Consider the following 18,109-nt stretch of genomic DNA (forward strand, 5'->3'; position numbering starts at 1 on the left):
AACATTCCTGCTTTCCAACCTATGGTGTTTACATGTAGCAGTTGGTTCGATATATAAGGACCTGTTCCCAATATCACGATATTCATACAATATGTCGAACTGACACATAAAACAAGGTTTCACACACGGGGACATCTAGTCTTTCAGAAATCTTCGTGTGAATCTTTCTTTTGTTCATATTTTGCCTCAGCTTTATTGGGTTTCAGTTTGAATTATGATTATGTTCACATGTTGGTATTTTCTTCCAGTTCTTGAAACAGTTACGTTTTTAACACTAGACTAAGAAATGAATATAATCCAGATGTGCGAATGATTTGCAGTTAATTAAATCCTAATATCGCCCAGATTTGAGAAACGCCTACAGACTATATTTATGAGCGAATAGAAAAGTGGGTTAGCAGATGTAATCTCGGTATGCATGAGAGCTTATAACGTCTAATTTACCACAAATTCAATTTATATTGAATTATTCAGACGAAGTAGGTCATAAAACGTTAACTATGAAAATTCGTGTGCTTCTAGCCAACACAAAAGTGTTCAGCACATTTCATACAAATTAAGAATTCGATATAGTAGAAACACACAGCGTAATACAGTTTCCCCTGTTATAACTCGTCAGTGATGCTAATGCCTACATTTGAAACCTTGGAGGCGACTTAGGAAAATCCTAAGTGATGTTTAAGTCTAATTCGAGAGGTGAACTAGCCGCTGATTTAATGCTTTTCGAGATACTTCCTTATGTTCTTCACAAGTACCGTTAATGTTATTTTGGGATGTTCCGAAGGGGATATCTATTTCCGAGAAGTTAATAAAATAGCAAAACGGAAACACCTTGGAAGTATGATTAAAAAAACCTCATAGTCCACTATACGTATTTCGTGAAAAAGCTGCATTTATTCTACACCGGTGTACATATAGTGGTTATGTACCAATATTGAAGATTGTCATTCCTTGGAGTGAAATTTCAATTACATATCTCATTTTCGTTAACCAAGGATGTTCAATACATCGTTCTTTTTACGAGAATGATCTCACCTCATGGGAGGTTGAGAATGTCATTATGTAGATCGCCTCACCGTGCCATCAAATAGGATGGTATTAAGCACGGCATTTGTAACATATTCTCTCCTATTCTATCTCGCGTGACACCTTTGAAACATTAACACAAAAATATAAGATATGACAATAAAACCCTAAAGATCTTCACTGAGTTTTAATGTTTTAATTCTACTTCGGCGGTTTTTGTAGGATTTTTTCAAGCGAGTTCAAAACATAATTTTCAAGATTTGCTGAGTCCTATTACTGATAGATAAAACGGGTTTTCAAAATTTTGTTGAGTACCAAAGGGGAAAATAACTCAGGACTTGAATATCGGAGCACCTGAAATCACTGCCCTATCTTTATACACTCATTTCTAATCGTCAACGGAAACTGACTGCAAAATGACACACGTAGCCGACAGATTTGCTTGTAGACAAAACCACAATGGTAATGGGATTTATTTAATATGTGTGTGTTGATGAATGTCAGATTGCCCACATATTATACACTGGAGTATGGATGCCAACATCTTTTATGTCGGAACTTTATTAGCGATTCAAACCAACAGCCAGGCGTTTCAGCGAAATCACAAACCCGCATGATTATATCTCGTCATTTTATTTGAGAATCCCTGTTAACACTACTGCGTTAACCCCATGTTCTATGGGGCAACGAAACGAAACAGCCAACTCCCAGAAGCAATAGAATTTGTAGTTTGTGATGGTTCATGAAGGCAACACTCGCGGAAATTCATCAATTACATTGCTGATAAGAATAATTGCATACATCGAGACTATTGAAAACTTGTAATTTTGTTGTATCATCTTCGGTCGACAACCAAGGTACGATGACGGGTGTTGTTCGTGTGCCAAACACAGCTTTATAAAGTTGTATATACGCTGTATCTTCACGGGATGTCGGGAATAAACTCGCTAGTTTCTTCGATGGATTTTCTCAAACAAAAAACTCTACTCAAAGGTCGTGATCGTGAAATAGGGCTGGCATCATTTCAAAAGCTTAGCACAACTGTATTGGCAATTCTAGTATCTACTTTTAACCTCATTCAACATAATTATCTAGTAACATAAATATATATTGTGTCTGTGTCTAATTCTAATGTATATGATCTCAGATATTACCAAACAAACGCGCCACATCCAAACAAAGGCAGCTTTCTGTCGAACATTTGGTCTGGTATCACTGGTAATTGGACATATTGTTCCGACAAACACTTAATGGCTATTTGCTTTTCCAAGGAGAAGAATCAAAACAGTTAAGTAGCATATCTCTTCAGATAATTTGGCTTCTGGAAAAGCCACAGTAACGAGATACCACTGTCTAACGAATGATATAGAATAATCATTAGTTCGATAAGTCTAACGCTTTCTGCCAATTCCCTATTGCTGCGTGATATCAGAGCCGAGAAGATTGTGTGTCGCTAGATTCCTTCTGAATACATGTATTGAATGATATCTACGATTTAATTTGTAGGTCCTTTGAAGGAGATTATCAAGAAAGAAGATTTTTTAATCACAATAAGCGATGTGTAGTGTTTTTTCTATTTATCACCCGAAGCTAAATTTGCTCCTTCTCCGAATAAAGATGATTTCTTGAAAGGTTTCTAACAATTCAAATATTGGTTTTTCTCTCATTAGAAAAACTCATCGTCTACACTTTCCTTGTTTATTTAGCAGCGTCGAAGCGTACTGTTGTATTATTAAATCTATGACGTCATTAAATGCCAAAACGTCACTAGGGAATTTTGGGCTTTTAGGTCAGCCCACATCCAAGTGTGCTGTCTAACGTTGTTAATGGATTTTTTTTTTATCTCTGGTCGATAAAGTGGTTATCTCAAAACCGAATTTTTATATTTTTATATATGACGTCATCTCCTAGATTCAAAAGATCTTTTTATATGGATGGTATCTCTAGTTTTAAAAAATGAAATATAAAAAATGACATGCGTATCGGTAGTTTGGTATATTTTTATAGACTTTTTGCTTTCTGTTCAGACATGCAACCAATCTGTACCCACACGTTTACATGAGCTAAACCATGGAGAATGTCACGAATGGAGATCAATAAACAAAATGTCAACATATTTGTTTGGTTTAACTACGTCACGTGGCCATTCATGACTACTTACTGTAAGTCACTTGTAATAACATCACGTGAAGCCTTGACAGATACGATGTTGATGCAGCGTTTTGTAAATAAAAACACATCACATGACGTAAATGTCTTGTGTTTACCGTATTTCGAGCGAGTATTGTTCCCGTGTTGTAAGATGATTTTATAGAAAATGAGATACCTTCATTCCCTATTCTTGCTGGTTTGTTGTATTTCAGATTGGTCAATTGAATTGAAACCTCGTGTTAAGATCGTTGTACCGTGGAAATGCAGTAATCGACTTTCCATTACCGCATGGCGTATTTTAACAAACGATTCCATATTGTAGTTATTTTGATATTTCGTTGATAAAATTGCGGAAATTCGCTTTTGTTTTAAGTCTTTGGTTAATCCGCGAAAATATGAACCATCGAGGTAAAACTCAAACTTTTACAGTAAGGTAAGAAAACTTCGACATATCACCTTGATGTCACTTCTGCTCATTTCAGATAAATTGTCCTCGGAGTAGTTAAGCTAAAACCACTTTATGTCAGTACTAATGCCTCTACCAAAGTACGTGTTCCTTTGCATGGTTTAGACAGTCTTAACATGAGTTAGACATCCTTAACATAGGTTAGAGATCATTAACATTGGTTAGAGATCATTAACATTGGTTAGAGATCCTTAACATAGGTTAGACATCCTTAACATGGGTTAGAGATCCTTTTCATGGGTTAGAGATCCTTTTCATGGGTTACAGATCCTTAACATGTTTAGAGTGGCAGCTAACTGGGATAGCTTTTCTTAACAAAAGTAGAGTGGCAGTTACACAATGTTACTAAGTTAGAGTACTTTACGCAGATTATGTTGCAAGGTCACATGAAAAATAATAAAAACTCGAAAAATTACGAAGAAAATAAGATCTAGTCTTCCGGAAGGCTAAGTATCCTCTGCTTCATCGACGGCATTCGCCAGGTAAATATTTGCCGATCGAAGTCAGTAATGTCACGTTCCCAAATGAGAACAAGGTAAACAACAACAGAACCACCGGGCATACTAGCCAGCATTAAAGGTGTATACTATTAAGGGTTCCGTTTTCCAAGGTCATAGTCTACTGTTTTGAGTCTGAAATGTTAGCAAGCATCAGTATAGTCCTCAACATCATTCTTTATCAATTTATTCACTAGCTGCAATTTGTATAAAAATATCCTTTTAAGACTTCAGACTTGATCTAGAAGGTTTGAATAGTCTTTTCATAATTTCATTTGCTAACGTAAAATGCAAAATTGGATAGGTGAAACAGATTATGCCAACAGTAATGAACAAACCAATACATTGAGAAACTCACCTGCGTGTGACAAATGGTGTAACTGCATCGTACATCAACACTAAATATTTCAAGTTTCACAATTTCCAATTTTCAGTTTTCATGTTTAATCTGTAAAGCGACGCAAAAACCAAAACAACAATCCGAAGCTGTGAATGCAGCTGTGGATTAAATTCCGGTGAATGACTTCTCTTCCGAGTAACATCGATTAGCTTTTATAGTTCAGCAAATTCCTTATTAGCTGTTGTCAAGTTTTCTCTACGAGATTAGGAAGCGCGTACCGTCTGCTCGCAATGATTGATTGACAAACGTTATTTTATTCAGTAAATGTTTCACTTTCTTTTTTGTCTAGAATTGGCTAGGATATCTTCCTTTACTGTAACGTGTCAGCGCCACTTAACGGAATCATGATACATCGTCTCAGTTTCTTCCTCTTTTTTTTACAGCTCGCGATTCGAAACTTTCGATTCTCTTCCTTAACATTATTTTGTTGTATTGACGTGTAATGAAGGCAACTCTCAAACTGTTATGTGATGCTGCATTTTGTTTTATAGTTGTACTGAAATTTTAATCGAGTCGTGTGACCTTAAACAATTTTCAATAGTACCACGTGGCCATGTATGGTTTTATAGTTTAGATGAACTGTTATAACCGTGTGGCCCTGTATGGTTTTATTGTTTTGATGAACTGTTGATATCACCGTGTGGCCCTGTATGGTTTATTGTTTTGATGAACTGTATGGTATATAACCGTGTGGCCCTGTATGGTTTTATTGTTTTGATGGAATGTTGATATAACCGTGTGGCCCTGTATGGTTTTAGATGGAATGTTGATATAACAGTGTGGCCCTGTATGGTTTTATAGGAATGTTGATATCACCGTGTGGCCCTGTATAGTTTTATAGTTTAGATGGAATGTTGATATAACCGTGTGGCCCTGTATGGTTTTATTGTTTTGATGGAATGTTGATATAACCGTGTGGCCCTGTATGGTTTTATTGTTTTGATGAACTGTTGATATAACCGTGTGGCCCTGTATGGTTTTATAGTTTTGATGGAATGTTGATATAACCGTGTGGCCCTGTATGGTTTTATTGTTTTGATGGAATGTTGATATAACCGTGTGGCCCTGTATGGTTTTATTGTTTTGATGAACTGTTGATATAACCGTGTGGCCCTGTATAGTTTTATAGTTTAGATGGAATGTTGATATAACCGTGTGGCCCTGTATGGTTTTATTGTTTTGATGGAATGTTGATATAACCGTGTGGCCCTGTATGGTTTTATAGTTTAGATGGAATGTTGATATAACCGTGTGGCCCTGTATGGTTTTATTGTTTATTGTTTTGATGGAATGTTGATATAACCGTGTGGCCCTGTATGGTTTATTGTTTTGATGAACTGTATGGTATATTACCGTGTGGCCCTGTATGGTTTTATTGTTTAGATGGAATGTTGATATAACCGTGTGGCCCTGTATGGTTTATTGTTTTGATGGAATGTTGATATAACCGTGTGGCCCTGTATGGTTTATTGTATGGTTTTATAGTTTTGATGGAATGTTGATATAACCGTGTGGCCCTGTATGGTTTTATTGTTTTGATGGAATGTTGATATAACCGTGTGGCCCTGTATGGTTTTATTGTTTTGATGGAATGTTGATATAACCGTGTGGCCCTGTATGGTTTATTGTTTTGATGGAATGTTGATATAACCGTGTGGCCCTGTATGGTTTATTGTTTTGATGAACTGTATGGTATATTACCGTGTGGCCCTGTATGGTTTTATTGTTTTGATGAACTGTTGATATAACCGTGTGACCCTGTATGGTTTATTGTTTTGATGGAATGTTGATATAACCGTGTGGCCCTGTATGGTTTATTTTTTTGATGAACTGTTTGGTATATAACCGTGTGGCCCTGTATGGTTTTATTGTTTTGATGGAATGTTGATATAACCGTGTGGCCCTGTATGGTTTTATAGTTTTGATGGAATGTTGATATAACCGTGTGGCCCTGTATGGTTTTATTGTTTTGATGGAATGTTGATATAACCGTGTGGCCCTGTATGGTTTTATAGTTTAGATGGAATGTTGATATAACCGTGTGGCCCTGTATGGTTTTATAGTTTTGATGGAATGTTGATATAACCGTGTGGCCCTGTATGGTTTTATTGTTTTGATGGAATGTTGATATAATGTTGATATAACCGTGTGGCCCTGTATGGTTTTATTGTTTAGATGGAATGTTGATATAACAGTGTGGCCCTGTATGGTTTTATAGTTTAGATGGAATGTTGATATAACAGTGTGGCCCTGTATGGTTTTATAGTTTAGATGGAATGTTGATATAACCGTGTGGCCCTGTATGGTTTTATAGTTTTGATGAACTGTATGGTATATAACCGTGTGGCCCTGTATGGTTTTATAGTTTAGATGGAATGTTGATATAACCGTGTGGCCCTGTATGGTTTATTGTTTTGATGGAATGTTGATATAACCGTGTGGCCCTGTATGGTTTATTGTTTTGATGAACTGTATGGTATATAACCGTGTGGCCCTGTATGGTTTTATAGTTTTGATGGAATGTTGATATAACCGTGTGGCCCTGTATGGTTTTATAGTTTTGATGGAATGTTGATATAACCGTGTGGCCCTGTATGGTTTTATTGTTTTGATGAACTGTTGATATAACCGTGTGGCCCTGTATGGTTTTATAGTTTTGATGGAATGTTGATATAACCGTGTGGCCCTGTATGGTTTTATAGTTTTGATGGAATGTTGATATAACCGTGTGGCCCTGTATGGTTTTATAGTTTTGATGGAATGTTGATATAACCGTGTGGCCCTGTATGGTTTTATTGTTTTGATGAACTGTTGATATAACCGTGTGGCCCTGTATGGTTTTATTGTTTTGATGGAATGTTGATATAACCGTGTGGCCCTGTATGGTTTATTGTTTTGATGAACTGTTGATATAACCGTGTGGCCCTGTATGGTTTTATTGTTTAGATGGAATGTTGATATAACCGTGTGGCCCTGTATGGTTTTATAGTTTTGATGAACTGTTGATATAACCGCAGGGCCGTGTGTGGATATATATTACTGAGTAGAATGATGTAAACATGATATGTGTTGTCTACATGGTTATAAAGCGTGTAACGCTTGACTGAATATGTCTGTCAAAATGAATTCATGTGCTTTCAACAGTAGTAATCGCGAGAATATCTCTCTCGCGATATTGATTCCGATAACAGTAAATATGGTGCCACGGTTATGTGAACTATACTTTTGAGTGTTTTAGTTTATACATCTTCAGATTGCAAACATGATGGTTTTGTATGTAGGTTTACTCGTACATCTTATAAGATCTCATAAAGGTCATGCACTTAGGAACATAGCGTACAGAACCGATGGATGCTGAGGGAATGTAGAGTATCTTCTCACGCTGTACAACTTTCACTAATTACACTTGTATTAATTGGCCCTTTTGCAGACTGGAGCTGGACCCGTGAGGTATAAAGCCGGGACAACAACAGACCAAGATGCTGTAACTCAACACCGGTACTGTGCAAACAGAGCTCTCGCCTGCTACCTCACGCCTTTTTGAACCCAGCCATATTCTCGGCTCCATTATACAGATGTGGATGGGCTATCGTTGCTCTAGAATATCCCAGGATATACGATAGCCACGAGGAGTTCAGGGAGGAGTACACACACATACACGTTATAGGGCGTAACATCAATACAACGGCAATGTAGAAGGACAGTGAAATGAATCTAGGAAGCTGAAACCAAAAAATAATGGTAATATTTGCGCAAATTTGTGATCTACGGTTTCAAGGAAAACTCGGATAAACATGAGTCGAAGAGCGAGTTTATACGCAAAGCAGAATCCGGGAAAATCTAGACCAAAAGTCCATTTCCCGGATGAGTTGGTGTTTTTAGACAATATTAAGGAGAATGATATACAGGGATTAAATCACATGTTACGCAGAGCAAGCCTGCAAGTGGATATTAGCGGTATCAATGACGCAGGTAAGTTATCAATATGTCAACATGTGGGTGTTGTAATTGGTACTAATGCTAGTTATACAGGTACGTTATAAATATGTCCACATGAGGGTGTTGTAATTTGTACTAATGTTAGTTATACAGGTAAGTTATCAATATTCATATGTACATATTACGATATCAGATAACATTTTATTATACACAATGTCACTCCAGGTATAATTCTTACAAACTCGTGCTCTAATATTCCATCGCTGCACAAATGCTGTCTACATATTAAAGACACGACGTTTTGTAGTATTGGTGTTTATGTAAATGAAATACCTTGGTTTTTATCGTGTAAATTAACACATATACCGGATACACGCTCTAACACATTTACAAATCGGTATCATAACGAGGTTCCTAGTACTTCTTATCCCAATAAAGATACATATATTTGAAATATGTTTTATGATGATAGCATCTTGGTTATAGGGTTACCGTGTTCTCCACAACAAATTTTTTTTATACGTTAAGGTAGAAATTTGAAGTTGTAAAAATAAAAAAACATAGAATATAAAAATTTAAATGGCGCCATTTAAATAGAATACATATATGTAAGCTCGCATATAAAGAGACGCAATGTAAAATTTGAAATAAAGAATCTATATAAAAGTCACAGGCACCTCTTTGAGAGTTCCAGTAAAATTCTTTGATGAGGTAAAGTGTATTTTGGTGTACAATAATTCTTCAGACTTTGATGAAGCAGAGGGTATTTTAGTGTACAATAATTCTTCAGACTTTGATGAAGCAGAGGGTATTTTAGTGTAAAATAATTCTTCAGACTTTGATGAAGCAGAGTGTATTTTGGTGTACAATAATTCTACAGACTGATGAAGTCGAGAGTGGTTTAATGTACAATAATTAGCAGATGGCAGCTAATGTATAAAACGCATGTAAATTTAACGATATGGGATTTAATTGTCAAAGGCTTTAGATGTTCCAAACAACGTTGTAAACATCGTATGAACAGCCGCGACACCGTGCCTTTGATGGTAAACCAGGCTGGTCGTAGACTCCTTGTTGTTTACATCAGAAACGGCATACTGTTCCACGTGTATGGAACCATGTTGAAGTTGCTTTCCCTTGTTTTTGCTGATGGTATAAACGTTTCTGATGCAATGTGGTTCTATAGTAAAACTGAAATAGATCTAGATAGGACACCCTAAATCGTAGGGTAAACTTCCTTGACGGAGAATGTTGTGGCTCCAACTGAATGATAGTCGATAAGCTATGATAAGAGGATGCAATGAATTGCACCAACAGTACCTAATGTTTTGACTGCTATCGCGGTGGAGACCATATTGGATTGTTTTAAATCCAGGACATCATATTGACTGTCTGTTAGACTTTTAAATCAGTACTTACAGGAGGTCATTAGAAGATAATTAGATATGTTCTGTGCTTCCTTTTAGCATTATTTCTATATTTTCAGATAACCATGGTCATTGTTCCTCTTCACCAATTAACAAGTGACAAAATAGACAGTTCTTAGCCGAGTTTTCGAATTGCCATGGTGTTGATCGAGTTCTTTGAGAATTTTTCTGAATCACATGGGACACTTTATATGGTATACTTGTGTTCAGCAGAAAATTGCTGTAATTGGCAGGGAATTTACATTGTTTGTAATGTCTTTTTGATGCGTTAAGATTGATATGGCCGATGTCGTCAATACAACCGAACACGTGCGCTTAATCAACTGTTCAGGAGCCGTCGTCAAAATCCTTTTTTTGTTCATATTTTAGCCTAGTTTCATTGAAAAAGACTTTGAATTAAGACTCTATTAACAGGTCAGTATTTTCGTTGTCGTTTTTTATAATGCTTAATTATTATTGTTTATTGTCAAAGCCGTACAATGAAAAATGCACTTTAAACATGCATATCTCACTTATATAGTACAAAACAGCTATACTAGAAAATCAGATTGCCTCTTTCCATTGTCACACTCCCATCGATTGCGCTAATGTAGATAAACCCGTTGGTAATTATTGTCAGAAGAATGAACTGTTAGATCTTTTATCTGATCCACTGGATCTAATCGTTTAATGGAAAGTATTCTGTGCACTCATGTTCTGATGAGGAATCTTTGCCGATGCTGCGAATAATGAAATGAACTATGAACAGATTTTATGTGCGCTGTCCTGATTTATCCTTGGTTGCGTCACAGAGGGAGAACATATAACTTACAGTTACATAGGATGTATTGTTTAAAATGTATAGGTAGGTTTGAAGTTAACCAGATCTATTTTATAAGTCAAATTGAAAAATATGATGAAAATATCAACAAAAGAAGTGTGTACAGGCCTCAAGAATAGTACAAGCAGGATAAGACCACATGTTCCGAAAGAGTAAGAGTCTTCTGCTTCAACGATGATATCTCCAAGTAAAACATTGGTCAATATACCTAATGTCGTGTTCTCCAAATGAGGAACCGAATTAATAACAACAAAACCGATGAGCATACTAACGAACACAAAACATAAACAACAGGCCCGTATGTTTGACCTCATCTTCAAAACAGAATCAAATTTTTCCTATTCTTATACCAAACCAAAATGAAATATTTCAGTTAAAAGCAGAATTACACAAGAGTCATGCTTAATATATATATTAATAGGTGCATTCAAGTGGATCAAACAGGATTGTGTGATATTTTCTAATCTTATTAAATTATCAAAGCTCATTACAACCGAATGTCGAGGCCACATCTCAGTAAGTGGAAACATCGCCACGTTTTGTTTTGCTGGTGTGTTTGAGAGTGTGTGTTTGTGTGATGTGTTCATTTTAATGTCAATTTCTTTGTAATGTGAGCCCGCCAACCTGTTATATACACCTTAAGATACAAATTCCATGTGATATGGCATAAGTGAAAATGTTTTCATACTTTCGCTGATATAAATATTTGTGGACGTATGGTTACATATTGATACAGAAAACTAACCCATATCACTGTCATTTTAAAAACGGCTATAGTAAAAAGTAAAATATTTTAAAGATATTTTCCGACTAAATACCTTTTTCCTGTATCATCACAATTATATTAACACGTAAGCGGTTACACACCATTTCATCAACAATGAGTTGATTATGAACATTGATAGGGCTTCACATATTCATTGAAAACTCAATGGAATGAAAGCACGTACGTTCTGAACTTGTTTAATAAATATCTTATGTGAAAAGGATTGTAGGAAATGACGTTTAAATTCCTCAAGCATCACATTAAAATAAAATAAAACTCTCATCGTCATAGTCCTATGTTATAAATGCCTGAAGTGTTTACAACTATATCAACCGTTTCAGTAATGTTTCATTGTCTTGTGGCAGGTATGGTTGATTGATTTTCACAGCTTTTCTAAATATGATGTTTAAATCAAGTTACTGAGCATTAATCTGATATTCCATTTGTTTATGTAAAACATTAAACTAACCAGACTTTTGATACCGTTATAGTATATAGATATATAGGTACCGGTCGTCCAAAGTATTGCGTTATTCTTTTGGGAGCATGCTATGGAAAACAATAGTTTATATGGAACAGAATACGCTTACTCTTCTGAAACACCTGGAATTATCTTGTTCTTTTTTATGAGTTTTCGATAAATCTTTCTTTTGTTCATATTTTGACCTATTTTCATCACAGACGTAGAAAAGATGCATTATTTCTTTTTTGAATTTGAGTTTGGACTATGATTATGTTGACATGTTGGTTTTTTTAGATGTGGGGATTGGAAAGAGTTTTCTCTGTGTGATATATGTATGTGTAAGGGTGTTTGTAGGAGAGAAAGGAAGAGATCAAGGTCGGGAGGTCGGGAGGTCGAGGTCGACTGGTTATTATTTACATATTGATTTGTTTTACTAAGGAATTATGCCAAAGCACTATATTCCTTAATTGATTTACAGATAGATTTAAGCGAGATTTTGATGTAAATACTCTGTGATAAGTGTTACTGATAGATCATCTAAAGCCGAGACAGGAGCCGTAATCAAATCACTGCCTGGACCAGTAATGGTAGTCTTTGATGTTAACGAGTAACATCCGGCAGACAATTAACACACAGAATGATCGTTCGAGGATATAGACCATCGCTATGGTCACGTGTCCAGTCAAAAGAATATACTAGATAATTACTTGCTACAATCGGAGAAAGCAGAAAGGTCATGTCTACCGTAAATAGTTTTCTTACCACTGTCCTTTCTCTCCTTGTAAATACATACATACAATCATTCGTAAATTTTCGAAACGTCATTCGTAATTCTATCACACTTGTGACGTCGTTCTACTTACAAGATAAATTATCTTGCTTCTCGCCACTCATCCTTTGATTTCAATTCAAGGGTCATGACGTCACAACCATCTTTATGTCAGTCACTTTTCCTGAAAGCATATCTAACATTTTATATCACACCTTGGTAAAATAGATGTTTAAATAGAGTTGATACACTGCTGTGGTAGATACATTTCGGATAACAACGACACTGCGGTTTTTATAAATTAGCAAAAAATTTGTGAAACATACTTTGGTATGTAAAAATTATATCATACTGTAGTATATATCAAATATTAGACAAGCTAGACTTGGTATATCGATATAGTATATGTATAAAGTAAAGTTAACCAGACTTTGAGTCTCGCTATAGTATATGAATAAAGTAAAGTTAACCAGACTTGGTGTCTCGCTATAGTATATGTATAAAGTAAAGTTAACCAGACTTGGTGTCTCGCTATAGTATATGTATAAAGTAAAGTTAACCAGGCTTGGTGTCTCGCTATAGTATATGTATAAAGTAAAGTTAACCAGACTTGGTGTCTCGCTATAGTATAAGTATAAAGTAAAGTTAACCAGACTTGGTATGACAGTCAGTATACAATTTGTATATTTAGTGTTAAATCAACCAGACTTTGTTGACTTTCATAGTATATAGGTGAAATGTTAAGTGAACTTGGTATGACATGCCTCTATAGTATACTATTATGTTAACTAAAACTGGCTTGACATACTGTTTTAGTATTTATACAAATGTTTAACTTTAAGATACGAATGTTAAGTTAACAAGGCTTGATTTACTACACTATCGCGTACAAATGTCGTAACGTAAATCTAACCAAATGGTACTCCACACTGTTGTATATAACATCTGTCAGACCACTACTGTCAAAACGATGCACCAGAAACACATCACACACGTGGAGAATTTATACCACGCGTGCCTAGCGTACAGGGAGGCTACCTAGAGGTATGTTACAGCTCTACTTCACATCTACAACTGTGAAGGAACACAGAATGAAACCTATTGCTAGAAATATCTCTCGAGATGAAAAATTCGTGAAAGGTTTAACACACAAACAAGTACAGACCTTGCTTGATCCATCTGCGTACTTGTCGGACATTATCTGGAACATGAAAGACTTATTGGATTTTCCGGATTCTCTGAAGATAAACTCTATCTCCTCTCGTGAGGTGTTTAAATCGTTTAGAAGGCGGAAATCTCTCAAACCCGAAAGTGTTAAGATTGATTGTCTTAATCGTCTCTTTCTGAACTTCTTCTGGGTGGAGAAACTTTTACATGTATCGATGGGAATACATTATTCCAATTACTGATTGATAACATATGGGTGTTGGCTTCAAAGTGGTATTCTGTTATGTCAGACTTTAAAACAGTGCTATTATTTTGAACGTCTTGAATAAATTTTTGATTTTCACAACAGAAAATGCATTTTTCTTCAACATTACAGTTCTACTCTTAGTTTAGGAACCGTTTGAGGGGTAATTTTATTTTAGCGTTTTTCGCGCTGAAACTACTGCTCTAGGATATGATTGCGATAACTTCAGTTTTTATATGTTGTTTAATTAACAATCATTAGTGTTACTGTGAATGCACGAATATATGACAAGTGTATTTCAAAACGTGATCTAGTGATAAAATTACATCGCGCTAGTAGTGTGCAGTCACAACCCATAATGTATACAATACATAGGTCTGGGTTTTGTTTTCAAAGGGTGAATGACCGATAACATGATGTGGGACAATTAGAGTGGTCAAATCAAAACAAAAGGCAGATAAAATGCTTATCATACGTATGACAGGTTGATAATTCAGAAACCACCATCATATTCCGCAAGTTTTGTAGCGGATCTATGACTTCTGTGAAACCATCTTGACAGGCCATCACATCAAGCTCGAATGAATTTCTCCTGGTCTGGTTTCCAGGTTTAATTAATGTCAGCATGTGAATTAACCATGACTGTCTGTTAGAAATAGCTATTTGTAACGTCCGAAAATGTCTGTCTGAAGATGCATCTGTACAAAAATAATTAGTATTGTAAAAGAAACGACAATTAGTCATGTTTTAAATATGCTCTTTCGAAAAAAGAAACTGACAAAGAATAGAACGTAATAATGTTAATGATAAAAAATATTCAGTCATTCCTTTATTTGGAAAACATGCTGAGTGAAATGATGTGTAATACACAGAAAGGGTAATTAAGAGTTATTTAAAGATATGGAATAGGGACACAGTTATTAGCTGCAATCCAAATGCAGATAAAGTTTGGTGCTGTAACTCGGCGTTTGCCAAACAGGCTTTGGCAGGTGTTAAATGCCAAATAGTTATATTGTAATTGCACGTGTGGCGATTGCACGCATGTATGTTGTAGAATTTCTCCTTGTAATAAATATGATTCAGAATATAAACCTAGTTTCAATGTTACAAAATAGTTAAAGCATTCATCGAGGAACAGGAAAGGAGATTAAATGTTTCTATTTATTTTCATATCGATACAAGTATCATACAATACAAGTCATTGGTGGAACTTTTAAACTATAAATCTTCAACAGGGTTGTGTATTTGTCTTTGTAACACAATCGATATACATTTTAGTCCAAACAATTTGCAAGCTATGTAACCTCTAATGCTCATAAATGATTAGATATATATATATTGCGATATTTTTATTACTTTTTCCTTCTTTAGAATCTACCCTTAACTCTATACCTACTTTTGTATTTGTGCCTAATTTTGGGACTCTCTTACACCTCTTTAGTCCCTTATAGACATTTGTTATTAATCTACTCTCTTTCTAGAATAGTACCATGCCTGTTTCCCATATTCGGCGTTAAAACGTCGCATTCACTTCGACATTGTCCCCCGATATCTCGATTTCTGCTGTCACAACATAAAGTTATAGAGATGCACGTTACTGAAGACTGGAGATGTTTAACGATCAACATCACTTAATGTTCTTTTCACTTTGCGACATGAAGTTAGCTCTGTTGAGTGCTTGATAGTGCCATGGCTGTATTTAATGGTTTCTTCGCTATGAACTTGGCTCTCATTTGAGATCATGATTTATAACTTACTCGGATTGACTAATATTTGAATGACGGGTGTCCTTGAAGGAGAAGGCGTTTAACTATCCGGAACTATCATCTATCCTCAGTTGTCAGAACATCAAAAGTTGTTTTCAATTCTTAACCGTAATCACTTCTGTATTGCAGGTTTGACCCCTCTTCACCAAGCAGTATTGGATGGTAACATGATGGCTGTTCGTCTGCTCATTGAACATGGCGCCAATGTTAACAAACAAGACGAAGACAGTTGGTCTCCCTTACACGCGGCTTGCGCTGAAGGGCACGCCGATATTGCCAAGTAAGACACAACATGATACCCTTGCCTGGCAGGTTTCTGTTTCATGAAGTTTTGGGGATGTATTACAAATAGAGATACAATATTTCGGTCAGTATCATCAGCATTCAGCGAACTTCAGAAGCATATTGACTCTTGGTCTTGAAATGCAATCCTATACAAAATACGTCAATAAAGGAAGTCCTATTCAATACAGGTACGATTTCCGGGATTCAAAGACATCAGGTTGTGGTAAAAAAAAACCCACTTGTAGCATGTCAGAAACTGAAATATCAGAACTTCCTTAAAATTTGATTTTTCAAAGTGGACAACTTGAAATTATTTTGAAAACTAATTTCGTTTGGTTTTTAACCTGTTTCTGCCATATTTAAAATCACATGAACAGATGTTCTGTATTAATCTGATATTTTTTTTATTTTCAGGTTACTTCTACAGCACGGAGCAATGAAGGACCTTTTGACCGAAGACGGGGAGCGGCCCCTAGATCTTGTAGAACCAACAGACTTCCCAACAATTAAAGTAATGTTAGGGCAGAGTAAAGGGAATGCCTCTCCACCACCCCCGGACCTGGGATCAGACGAAAGTGAAGAGGATTCGGACGATGACAAGTAGTATCTTATCAAGTGCTGTGTGGAAATGTGCTGGTTCGAGGATGATAAAAGATTCTAGTGCCGCAAGCAGAATGCATTCAACGAATTTTCACAATGTAATGTGTTTTGAAAACGAAAATAAATGGCAGACAGCAATAGCCGGAGGATAATTGATGACAAACCGAGTTTTAAATTAGAAAAGGAACGGATATCTCGCCAGTGTTCGTGTTGTATAGGGTTAAAGGAAGAGAGGTCGATTTCCTGTCGTGAATCATTTGTCAAATCACTCGTACCTATAATGAATGTAAGTGTGGAAGGAACGAAAGAGCATGCTGCGTGTTTGTCCCTACATACGCCCATTAGAGTCAACTTCTCCCAGCATCTCTAAACAATCAGTACTCAGGGTTGAACATCCGGTAAAACCATTCAATGCTAATATCATATCCGGGAAAAAGGTCAACGGGGAGGACAGTGCAGATAGATATGTAGCTACCTAGTGGTCTGCCATCGACTTGGGATCTTACTTCGTGAAAAGACGTACACCCCGGATATAACAGGATTACAGTAAACAAAACAGGCATAAATAGCGTGATTATCATTTCATATCTTCATAATATTCTATAAACCGACTAACGACTTGGGAAACTATTTCATACAACTGTTTTCTATCAGATTAACATGTAAATGACAAAAGCTTGGTCAACACAATAAATGTCATATTTTTTCTCTTTTTTTTTATACAATAATACATATTTTTAGTCAGTGTTTCACATTTCCACGAACTGACCGAGACAGCTGATGTCTAACCCACACCTGATATTGTACATTTGTGTGCTAGCCATTACACAGAGTGTGTTTGTATAAACGTTTACAAATATAAATGTTATTGAAACGTTCTTTAAATGTTTGCCTTGTTTTTTGTGACTCAAAACATTTCTGCTGATACAAGCTTGAACAACACTGCGATTCATGGTATTTCCCGGTCGCTCTATAGTGAATTCTGAGGAATTGTTATCAGTAAATTGGAAAAAAGATAACATGATATATTGTACAATGGATACACGGAAATTAGTAAAACGATAACATCATCGGCTGCGAATCTTATCGGTGTGCCATCGAAATACAGACGGCATTGGGAATTAAAGGGAAGTAACTCTATTTAATAGATCACCTTGGATTCGAGAGAATTAAAAAACATACATGTGCATTTCTCATCAATTCAGTCCGGCAATGCAAAAAATCAAAAAGAAATATTTTCCTGTCATTTATGATGATAATGTCTTCTCCATGGTTGTACAGTAGACGAACATAATGCGAAAATCACATTTAAATATGAATGCA

The 18,109-nt window shown here is 35.9% G+C and overlaps 1 protein-coding gene across 1 annotated transcript; it reads left to right on the forward strand.

The window, feature by feature from the left end:
• Positions 1-7,924: 7,924 nt before the first annotated feature.
• LOC132554361 (protein phosphatase 1 regulatory subunit 27-like) lies at positions 7,925-17,664 on the forward strand. The gene is made up of 3 exons (XM_060218666.1): positions 7,925-8,512; positions 16,031-16,181; positions 16,601-17,664. Exons 1-3 carry the CDS (start codon positions 8,335-8,337, stop codon positions 16,788-16,790), a joined length of 519 nt encoding a protein of 172 aa, XP_060074649.1. The 5' UTR covers positions 7,925-8,334; the 3' UTR covers positions 16,791-17,664.
• The last annotated feature ends 445 nt before the right edge of the window (positions 17,665-18,109 follow it).

The sequence above is a fragment of the Ylistrum balloti genome, unplaced genomic scaffold (genome assembly GCF_031769215.1).
Source record: "Ylistrum balloti isolate Yb309-2 unplaced genomic scaffold, AGI_CSIRO_Ybal_v1 Utg370398, whole genome shotgun sequence".
Classification (NCBI taxonomy): domain Eukaryota; kingdom Metazoa; phylum Mollusca; class Bivalvia; order Pectinida; family Pectinidae; genus Ylistrum; species Ylistrum balloti.

Bases quoted from the DNA above. Each gene is read 5' to 3' on its own strand.
- LOC132554361 (XM_060218666.1), top strand. From the start codon at position 8,335: ATGAGTCGAAGAGCGAGTTTATACGCAAAGCAGAATCCGGGAAAATCT. The intron at 8,513-16,030 runs GTAAGTTATCAA...TCTGTATTGCAG, and splicing joins TAGCGGTATCAATGACGCAG to GTTTGACCCCTCTTCACCAA. The intron at 16,182-16,600 runs GTAAGACACAAC...TTTTATTTTCAG, and splicing joins GGGCACGCCGATATTGCCAA to GTTACTTCTACAGCACGGAG.